The sequence below is a fragment of the Megalopta genalis genome, chromosome 13, assembly GCF_051020955.1.
Source record: "Megalopta genalis isolate 19385.01 chromosome 13, iyMegGena1_principal, whole genome shotgun sequence".
Taxonomy (NCBI): Eukaryota; Metazoa; Arthropoda; class Insecta; order Hymenoptera; family Halictidae; genus Megalopta; species Megalopta genalis.
Window position 1 is genome coordinate 11,992,639 of NC_135025.1, and position 12,313 is coordinate 12,004,951.

At 35.9% G+C, this 12,313-nt stretch overlaps 1 protein-coding gene across 1 annotated transcript in view; it reads left to right on the top strand.

Annotated features, from left to right (window-relative positions):
- amon (prohormone processing protease amontillado) overlaps positions 1-12,313 on the top strand; it is a 133,956-nt gene that overhangs the window by 95,033 nt on the left and 26,610 nt on the right. Inside the window, exon 8 of the mRNA XM_033478077.2 lies at positions 10,147-10,247. Within this exon, the coding sequence (XP_033333968.1) occupies positions 10,147-10,247 (101 nt within the window). The remainder of the gene's footprint in view (positions 1-10,146; positions 10,248-12,313) is intronic.

The window sequence follows — 12,313 nt, forward strand, 5'->3', positions numbered from 1 at the left end:
TTCTTACACAACGAATTAGCGGGTAGTTAAGAATGTACGAGACAATCCTTAAAATAAATGATGAATTGAACGTGGAGGCTATCCGGTAATGTCGAAGCCTTTCTCCAAACGACCTGGATTCTCGAGAACAAAGGGATCGGACAGTTGATTCATTTTCCGACGAGGCGCGGCTTGCAACCGGTGGAAAGGCTCCCCTGCTAATGGCCTCACAAAGGACGCCTAATTAGGGCGAACACGTCGGGTCTCTCTGCTGAGATCGTGTTCGGTAGAAATCAACATCTCCTCGATCCCGTGAAACGTGAGTCATTCGACGAACACGGCTTCTTCGTCCGAGATCTCCTGAAAAGGAAAATCGTGGGAAATCCCTTGCTATTTCTTTTTTCTCGCACAGTTCATCGTAGCACAGTAAATTCTCCGTTCGGAGGAATTGTCTTGATCCGCGTTTGACAATTCCCCAAAGAATTTTCAAACCCTATCTGTTGGAAATTGGGCTGTTAAGTGAAACACGGTTGGATACTTTACAATGTAATAGCGACTTTATTTGAATGAAACGAATAAGGCACTTTACTGTACGCAGAGTTGTGCTAATTCAATGATATTGTAATTCAGTTACGTAACTGAACACGTAATCTTGACACAACCTTGGCATTGCAGTTCAATTACATAATTGAAATACGTTGCAGTTCAATTGCGTAATTGAATTACGTTGTAGAGTTCAATTACATAATTGAATTACATTGTAGTTTAATTACATAATTGAATGACATTGCAGTTCAACTATATAATTGAATTACATTGTAATTCAGTTACATAATTGAATTAGATTGTAATTCAGTTACATAATTGAATTACATTGTAGTTCAATTACAAAATTAAATTACATTGTATTTCAATTACGTTCTAATTGAGAGAGAGAGAGAGAGAGAGAGAGAGAGAGAGAATTACATTGTATTTCATTTACGTTCTAATTGAATTACATTGTATTTCAATTACGTTCTAATTGAGAGAGAGAATTACACATTGTATTTCATTTACGTTCTAATTGAATTACATTGTATTTCAATTACGTTCTAATTGAGAGAGAATTACGCGCGTAATTCAAACTTTTCAGTCAATTCAATTAGTAGCAAGTTTCAATAGGGAGTGTAATTGAAATTCAATGCAATTCATATACAATGTAATTCGTACACAATGTAAATCATATAAAATATAATTCCTAAACAATGTAATTGAAATACAATGTTATTCATATACAATGTAATTGAATAGCAATGTCATTGTAATTTGTTTGAATGGTGATCTGAGTTACGAATTACAATGCTCTTGATTCACGATATAAACGAATTACTTTGTAATTATAGTCCCCTGAGCAATTCGATTGTAATTCTGCACAACTCTGACCGTACGACTGGAAATTAGTATTGTATTGGATATTCTAGTATTATCTCGCTACACAGGCGGAATTCCAACGAGATAGTCGAATCAAAATCGGCAATTAAAAACTGACCGTACAAAAATCCCAGCATGACTTGCCTGTCATTCCCCGAAGGTGTTGGCAGCGTATTCCCAGCCGGTGGTCGCCTAAATGGCTTCGCGAACGTTAAACAGTGCGCAAAATCCACAGTTTGTCTCGCGACAGGCCATCTGGGAGAACGGCATGGTAAATATGCCGGTTCCCGTGGGATTCTCGATGACGAGTGTACTGGTTTCTCGCGGCAGATGTGTGCTCAGACTTCGTCCGATCAATCTTTGCGCCTTCGCAAGACGTTCCCACGTGGCCGTATGGACGGCTGAAAGTGAAGAATCAAAGAGAGAGGGAGAGGGAGGGAGAGAGAAAGAAAGAAAAAGAGAAATGGAGAGAGAAAGAGACAAATAAATAGACAGTGAGATTGATAAATACGTAGATAAATATATAAATAGATAAACAGATAGATAGATAGATAGATAGATAAATAGATACATAGATACATACAGGGTGCCTCAAAATTATTGTACAAGCGAGAAATGAGGAGTTCGTTAGGTCATTTGAAGAAACTTTTTCCTTAGCGAAAATGCAATCCGCGGCCTCGTTTACGAGTTATTACCGAAAAACAGTGACCAATGAGAGGCGAGATCAGCTGATGCGAAGCGGTCGACCCAACGCGCGGTCGAAGCTCAGTTCCGCTCAATGGCCGCTCGGCTGCCTCGCGCCAGCTGATCTGATCTCTCATTGGTCACTGTTTTTCGTTAATAACTCCTAAAGAAAGCTGCGGATTGCATTTCCGCTAAGGAAAAAGTTACTTCAAATCACCTCAAGAATCTCTCATTTCTCGCTTGTACAATAATTTTGGGACACACTGTAGACAGATGGAGAGAGAAAGAGATAGATAGATAGATAGAAAGATAGCTAGCTAGCTAGCTAGATGGATAGATAGATAGATAGATAGATAGAGAGAGAGAGAGAGAGAGAGAGAGAGAGAGAGATAGAGAGAGAGAGATAGAGAGAGAGAGAGATAGAGAGAGAGAGAGAGAGAGAGAGACGCTGCTTTTCACCGTGCACAAGCTTCCGTCGATCGATCGACGATGAGCGTCCATAAAGCCGCGAGTAGAAAGTTTACGAGGGTCCAGCAAAGCTTTTGTGGTCCACAGTTGAGGATTCCAGGCCGCCTCCACGAGATAATCCCCAGTGATGGCAGCGGTGGCCCTCGGGAACCGACCCCGATATCTTGGGACGCGTTCCTCTCTATCGGGACTCTTAAGTCGGATGAGCGGCAACTCCTCGAGAGCCACGGACCTCTATGACGCACCGGTCCGCTTGTATTTTTATCGATAATTTTCTTTAGACAACAAAGAAACCCTGCTCGAGATATGCTAGCAGGGCTAATCTGCCGATATACCGGGTCTTCCGTATTTCTCCGTGCATACCTCGACAGTGTGTTTTACAAGTAAAAATAAGACGAGCTCTCTTCGTGCAATTTTTATGATAATGTAAGTTTGAATGAAAAAGTTAATCTAAAAATTTGTCATAGAATCGATTTTATTATATGTTCATATGTAAAAGTAAGTAGTACCGCTGTGCCATGGATCAGACTGTGATAAATGTTCTATGCAAGAGCAAGTAGTATAATCGTACCATGGGTCAGGCTCTGATAAATGTTCGATATGAGATCAAGTAGTATAACCGTGCCGTGTATCAGATCGTGAAAAATGTTCGATATAAGAGGAAGTAGTATGACCGTGCCATAGATCAGACTGTGGAAAATGTTCGATGTAAGAGCAAGTAATCTAACCATTGCACGGATTAGTACATTGAAAAACGTTCGATGTAAAATCAATTATCAATTAGTGTAACCCTGTAATTTTTCAGGCTTGAAAACAGACATTGATCTATCATCAAGTAGTGTAGCTATGTCATTTAACAGACTTCGAAGCTTGTAATATAACATCTAATGTGCGACAGTAGTCTAAGTATACCACTGATCAGACACGAAGGAACACCATAATTCTCTTTTTGCACCCGGTCCTTCTTCTTTCTATTAGTATCCAGCTATATCGCAGCTTCGTTAAACTAGAGACGAAGCAACAACAGAGACCAAAAATAAATTAACGATAATTACAAAGAAGTTACGTAGTTCTGAATAGAGACGATCCGATCGTAATCTCTTATCTGACCTACGGAACGAACGACTATAACGATTGGACAAATAAAAAAACGCTTTCCACCACAATTTTCACCACAATTTTCACCACAATTTTCACCCCTGCCCGTCGAGCTCGCCCCTCGTGCTTATCCCTGTTTCTTCACCCTCCCTTCTGCCCACGCAGCCGTATGTCTTTCCTCTTCCCTTACAATTATACTTCGTTATTAATAATTTACGGCACTTGACCGGCTCCCTCGGTCACCGAGCACTGAAGAAACTTGCGTAGGCGGGAAGGAGACACTAACTAGGAAGAGTGTGTATATATTGTGTTGGCAAGAAAGTAATTTCGGTTTGCACCAATAGAAAGCTTTATGTTTTGTCATGGTCATTCTTTTGTTAATGTCATTGTAATATATATTATAACTCAAGTTCAAATAAATCAAACATTCTCATTGTACTAAACGAGTATTCAAATCACAGACGTTCGTTATTTTATTAAGTTGGCAAGAAAGAAATTTTTCTTCAGCTTTGGTAGTTGACACGTTTAGGTTACTATAGAAACAAATTCCGCGTAGTTTTGTTTACAACTGATAGTTTGCTGTCAATTTTGACATGGAGTGCAAAAATTAACATTTTCGATACATTTTACTTTTTTATTTTCATAAAGGCAAGAAAGTGGCCGAAGCTCGCAAAGTGATATGCGAAGTTTATGGCGTCGATTGTTCAACAGAACGCACGTGTCAGAATTGGTTCAAAAAATTTGGTTCCGAAGATTTTTCACTTCAAGATGACCAACGTTCTGGTCGACCTTCTGAAGTTGACGATGGCAAAATCAAAGCCATAATTGAATCGAATCGTCGTATAACTGTACGAGAGATTGTAAAAAGGTTAAATGCATCGCACACAACAATTGAATATCACATAAGATGTCTTGGACTTGTTAAGAAGCTCGATGTTTGGATTCCGCATGAATTGAAAGAAATTCTCTTAACAGAACGAATCGGTATTTGCGATACGCATTTTAAATGTAATGCAATCGACCTTTTCTTGAAACGAATTATCGCTGGTAATGAAAAATGGATCGTTTACAGTAACATTAATTGAGAAAGGTCATGGTGCAAGCGTGATGAACCAGCGCAAACCATATCGAAAGTTGAATTACATCAGAAAAAGATCATGCTGTCAATTTGGTGGGATTATAAAGGTGTTGTGTATTTTGAGCTGGTTTCAAGCAATCAAACGATCGACTCAGATGTTTACTGCCAACAACTTATGAAATTGGAGTAAGCAATTAAAGTGAAAAGGCCAGAGTTAGCAAATCGCAAAGAAATCGTGTTCTACCACGACAATGCGAGGCCTCATACATCTTTAGCAACACGTACAAAATTATTGGAGCTTGGTTGGGAAGTGATATCGCATCCTCTATATAGCCTCGACCTTGCAACATCGGATTATCATTTATTTCGAAGTTTACAAAACTTTTTAAATGGTAAAAATTTCAATAATAACGTTAGCCTTGAATCGCGCTTGATCGAGTTTTTTTACTGATAAGGACCAGATGTTTTATGATCACGGAATCATGAAGTTACCAGAAAGATGGCAAAAGGTCATCGAACAGAATAAAAAATATTTGACCGACTAAAGTTCATTTCTTGTATAGAAAAAACTGAGTCTTATTTCACATTGAAATACCGAAATTACTTTCCTGCCAACCTAATACTATAAACAGTATGTTTGAGAAAAATTTGACACAGCCCGTGCACTTCGTCAAACTTGGCAATTTTCAATGTTAAAAACATGGCCTCACATTTACAGGATTGCAGTGACGATGGTGCATCAAATCTAAAAACTAGAATCACTGTTCTAAAATAGAGGTTTCAAGTTTGAATTGAAAACAAAAGCTATGATTTTTCGCGGAGTTGTCGTCAGTCAAAATTAACCAATTTGTATTCAAAAAGGTATAATTTTCTGTGCAGTGTATAATAAATATAATAATGTAACAGTTATTACTCTTACATATGCAATTACAACTATATATTTCATTTATTCATCCGAACGACGATGCAACAATAATGTCGGAGATATGAAAACAATATGACGCGTGGGATAAAATCAACAAAATCAACATAGATCCTTGTGATCCTTAAAAAATCATCTAAAATCAGTGACGCTTTTCAGAATCGTGCACATGAAAGCACAAAGAATCGAAAAAAAGTTTCTACCGCAAACAGCGAGACAAAATATCGAACATTCCCTGCGCACGTTTCGCGTAACGATGGAAATATTCGAAATATTTCGGCCTTTTTGCACGCTTATACTATTTTAAAACGCGGCTAAACAGCGCGTGGATCGTGAAAGTTGGCGTCGTTGTTGCGGAAAATCTGCAAGATCGGCTTGCTGTCTTTTATGTAACAGTCGAGGTCGTTAACTGGACGTTCATGGATGTTGTTCGACGTCGCACGCGCGTTCCCAGATAGATTCTCTACGGTTTTTGCGGGCTTCCGAGCGCGATAGCCGAGATTTTATGGGCTAGCACGGTCCATGCGATTTTCCCCAACCTACCGTGTTCTCGTCTAAGGGAATTTCACGCTCGAGCTATCGGGGAAATAAAAGAGAATCGTGTCGACGATCCTGTGCACCGAAAACGAGATTCCGTAGTGCAGGACAGTTCAGCGAACTCTGTGTTTGCTCCCGTATTTTTGGTAACGAGTTTTTGGAATTTGCATTATTGAGATTGTGCTCAAGATAGCGAAGAATTGAATCAGCTTAATTTACAGCAAAGTTTAATTTACTGTTCAAGTGTAATAAAATTTAAGTATAATAAAGTATACTGTTCACACAAGTAGAAATAATGTTTGTTCGTTGAATAATGGAGCACGCGATTATTTAAACGATACGATTTTTATTAATATGGTTTTTATATTATATTCTGTTATATTGTCATTATTATATAAATAACACGCTGACTTCAAATCCGGTCACAGAATTTATTTGACAGATAAATGTTCAAGTAATTTATTTGACAGATATATTTGCGGCGTAATTTGTTTGACAGATAAATGTTCAGGTAATTTATTTAACAGATAAAATTGCAAGTAATTCGACAGATACAGTTGCAAGTAATATATTTAACAGATAAATTTCGAAGTAATTTATTTGACAGACAAATTTGCGAGTAATTTATTTGACAGATAAATTTGCAAGTAATTTATTTGACAGACAAATTTGCAATTTATTCAACAAAATTGATCTGCCAGTTCAGAATTTTGAGAAAACATCAGCTGATTATGAAATCGTTCGCATTATTAAATCGATTATTTTCAAAAGCCCGACACAAAATCTGTGAAAAAAAATATTGATGTGAAACATATCATTATAAAAAACCCAACTGTACCTGGCATTGGATAATTCTGGGAAATTGGATAAATTTGGATAAGTCTGGATAATTGGACCATTCCGATGGAATATTTCAAGTTTAGCAATTTTAATAAATCAAAGAGGACGCACGAACATTTTTGTGAAATTTTAGCATGGATGCATGAAATCCGCAGACTATTTATTAAAAGATGTCGTACCACGTCGCCAGTCAGTAACGTGTTAAGACGACTGAAGTGCAGTAATTTCGACGAACTCAGCGATTCGTTGGAGCACGTATAAAATTCTGAAAATAGCCGATACGAAGACCGGACGCGAGAGCGAGTTCTTCGCGGCAACAACGCCATTTTATCGCCATTTTATCGCCGGCGAAATGCAAACTTTCTTAACGCGGAAATTTTTCCGGTTCCGATGGCTCGCATGACCGCGAGCCAAGAAATTACGTCGTTTCAAAGCGGAGCGTTTAATCGCTCTTTTGGGATTCGTCGCATTGAATCGTGACGATCAGATTTTCACCGCAGCTGAACGAAGACTAGGAACTCGAGACTATTTCAAAGGCATCGCCGAAGGAATTCTAAAGGCTCGCATTCTTTCGATTCTCGTTTCTTCAATCGATCATTTTGTGACTGTCGCGCACAGTGAAGTACGAATTGCATTGGAAATAAAATTGGCGTGGTTCCGACGTAAAAATCATTTGGCAAGTTGGAACGGAACTCAGTGGTTGTAAACGTTGCGAACGAAAATGTAATTTGCGAGGAAAGTAGTCGAATAAAGATGCAAAAAGCGCACCTGTAGCAAAGTGAATGTACCATGGCCGGAGAGGAAACATTTTACACCACCCTGACCAGGTGGTTATGGATTGTGTGCGCTGGACTGTTCTGCAACCGTGCAACGTGCAATGTTTTCCATTAATTAAATGCTTCCTCTTTTCCGCTTATTTATCCGACTCAATGAAACACCTCACAATGGGCTCCGTTAAATCTGTGACAATTTCAAAAGCAGCTGACCTGTTATCCTGAATTTGATACGAACACAATAGGGTGAATGTACTTATTTCTGCGGTATTATTTCTCAATCGGATTGAAATACGTATAAATAAATTGTTTGCCCTCAATACGTTTTTGAACGGTTCAACGAGAATGTATCCTCGTACAGTGACTCTATCACAACTTTACCTATCTCACTTTAACTGTAACGCTTTAGCTATCACACTTTAATTACCACCCGTTAACTATAGAACTAACTATAACACTAACACTATAACTATAATTATAACACTTTAACCATAATACTATAACCATAAATCACATTTTAATCATAACGCTATAACACTATAATTATAACACTTTACCTATCCACTTTAATTATCACACTATAAATATATATATATATATATATATATATATATATATATATATATATATATATAACTATAACTATAACTTTATCTATCCTACTATAATTATCACATCTCAACTATAACAATATTATTATAGCACTATATTTATATATATCCCAATTAAATTATCACACTTTAATTATTACACTTTAACTATAATAACACTTCATTCATCACACTTTAATCACCACTCTTTAATTATAACATTTTCATTATTATACTTTAACTATAACACTAACTATAATATTTTAACTATAACACTTTGACTATAACAATGTAACTATAACAATTTACCTATAACACTTTACCTATAACACTATAACTATATAACACTTTACCTATCACACTTTAATTATCACCTTTTAACTATAGTACTAACTATAATATTTTAACTATAACACTTTACCTATAATATTATTACTATAACACTTTAGCTATCCTACTATAACTATCACATCTCAACTATAACAATATTATTATAGCACTATACTTATCCCACTTAAATTATCGCACTTTAATTATTATACTTTAACTATAACACTATAACTATGATACTTGACCTATCACACTTTAATTATCTCACCTTAACTGTAGCACTTTAGCTATCACACTTTAATTATCACCCTTTAACTATAGCACTAACTATAATATTTTAACTATGACACTTTGACTATAACACTATAACTATAATACTTTACCTATCACACTTTAATTATCACCTTTTAACTATAGTACTAACTATAATATTTTAACTATAACACTTTACCTATAATATTATTACTATAACACTTTAGCTATCCTACTATAACTATCACATCTCAACTATAACAATATTATTATAGCACTATACTTATCCCACTTAAATTATCGCACTTTAATTATTACACTTTAACTGTAACACTTTATTCATCACACTTTAATCACCACTCTTTAATTATAACATTTTCATTATTATACTTTAACTATAACACTATAACTATAATACTTGACTTATTACACTTTAATTATCTCACCGTAACTGTAGTACTTTGCCTATCACACTTTAATTATCACCCTTTAGCTATAGCACTAACTATAATATTTTAACTATAACATTTTGACTATAACACTATAACTATAACACTTTACCTATCACACTTTAATTATCACCATTTAACTATAGCGTTAACCATAACATTTTAACCATATCACCTTACCTATGACACTATAACACTTTACCTATCCCACTTTAATTATCACACTTCAACTATAACATTTTACCCATAACAATATAATTATAACACTTTACTTATCCCGCTTGAATTATCGCACTTTAATTATCACACTTTAATTACAACAATACAACAATATAACACTCTACCTGCGCCACTTCAATTATCGCATTTCCATTGTCACAGTTTGACCACAACACTTCAACTACAATACTTAAATATACTAATTAATTCGCCCAACATCCTACTTACAAATCGACCATTAGCCTCGATAACGATCGATCCCACAGTAATTATCAGATCGCGCCTAACACCTAGAACAAGCAGCGATAATGATCGGGTTAAACAGTCGAAGCAAACTAGCATGCACGGACACGAACGCGAAAGATCTCCGGGCAACGCAATTACCATTTAAATGCAAATGGCGGGCATTCCCATAACGAGGTGGACCGGTTAACTGGTGAATTTTAATTTCGGCTAGGAAACGCTTTATCCTAATTAACCGAGGCCACGTAGTTACGTCGTTCTTCGCTTTTTCCAGGCCACCACTGACCTCTACGGGGAATGCACCAGGACGCACAGCGGGACGTCAGCCGCTGCACCGGAAGCCGCCGGCGTATTTGCTCTGGCCCTTGAAGCTAAGTGAGTTCTTCAATCGACATTTTATACTATTTTCCTGTCGAATTTCTTCCATTCCTAGCTCCAGTGTCGCGCAAGAATCATGTTTGATTTTCGTCACGAGACATCCTTGCTACGTTTCTGCCGGTGTCTATTTGAGAAACGTTCGTGCAAACACGATGGCAAAGATGATGAAGTGCGGAATGATTTTATTTCGCAGCTGAAATGTCCGCGTTTCGGGGATGGGTGCATCCTGGAGATGTTCTTTGAACGTCTCTATCAGGATCTGGCCGGGGTACTGTAAATTTTTCCCTATTTTCCTTCAGCTTGTGAACTAAAATGGACATTTTGGGAAAAGCAGCTACGATTATGCGAGTTTTGCGCGTCGTTTTTGCAATTGTTGACAATCGGCAACTATAAAAATGGGTCGCGAGGCTCGAATAATCGTATCTCCTCTTCCCGAATTGTCCATTTTCGCTTACAAGTTGAAGGGAAATTGGGGAGAATTTACGGTATAAATTTTGAAGTAAAGTATTCATTTCAATGTAGAATTAAAGTCGAAGTGGGGAATAATTTTATTCGATGGTTAAATTATTGACATTTTCATGGACATGTTCTATAATTATTTTACACGTTTGAGTTTTGCTGTAAACATTGCATCGATTCCGATGTTTCGTAAATGTTTTTTAATTTAATCTATTTGAGAAATAAAGGTTTTGTGAATGATTATTCAGAGACAAAATCAAAGGTAGGATAAATTATATTATATATTTTTATTTTTACTTTTTTAACATTGCATTCGGAACATATTTCTAAAATGTTTCTGTCAGAATGTGTACAAAAGATCATAGTTGAAGAATGTTTAAAATTAAACATTTAAATGTCTGACATTTCTTTATAGCTTTTTAATTTTACTCTGCATCCAGAAAGTCTCACTTGGAGAATGTTTATACAAAGACAAATTCACAAAGATAGAATAAACAGAGATTTTATTCAACAACTGTTTCTAAAATTACTATGTATCTTTTTATTTTTACTTCGAATATTTTTATAATCTGTTCAAAAAATCATATTCGAAAAATATTTGTCCAAGGACAAATTCAAAGATAGAATAAAGAACGCAGTTTATTTAACACCGAAGTAATTAACATTTTTCTGTTATAAAATTACGTTACGTCATAAAATTTCTTTATATGCTTTTTTGTTCTGTCAAAATGTATTTCAAAAATCTTACTTGGAGGGTGATTATCCAAAGTCGTCAAAATGTCAAAGATAGAATAAAGAACAATTACATTTACCAGTGAAACAATTAGCATTTTTTAAAATATTGTTTCTAAAATTACTTTGTATCTTTCTGTTTTTACTTCGAATATTTTTATAACCTGTTCAAAAAATCATATTTGAAAAATATTTATCCAAGGACAAATTCAAAGACAAAATAAAGAACAGAGTTTATTTAACACCGAAGTAATTAACATTTTTCTGTTATAAAATTACGTTACGTCATAAAATTTCTTTACATGCTTTTTTGTTTTGTCAAGATGTATTTCAAAAATCTTACTTGGAGAGTAATTATCCAAAGTCGTCAAAATGTCAATGATAGAACAAGGAACAATTTTATTTAACAATGAAACAATTAACATTTCCCAAAATATTGTTTCTAAATTTCCTCTATGCTTTTTATTTATTCTTTGAACGCTGCATCCAGACGATACTTCCAAAACATTTCCATCCGATTCTATCAGAAAAATCGCTAGTAGAAAAACGTACGCCTAAACAACGAAACCAAAAGCAGCGTAAATAATGATTTCAAGGAATAGCCATCTAATCGAAAGTTCTCCGAGCACATTCTCTACGATCCCTTTACAACTTTCCACTTTTCACTGGAACACTGTACCAAAATCTTCCCGCGGGAAACTATTTTTAATATCGCGTTCTCGCCTCAACATTTAACCGAAGTTCAAAGCGAAGGATAAATGGAAAAAGTTCAGCCAACGGTCAAACAGGTTGCAAAATGATTTCATATTTTTCTTCCGGGAACACGTTCTCGCTATTTGCCCGGGCTCTGATAAAACAAGTCGGACAGTTTC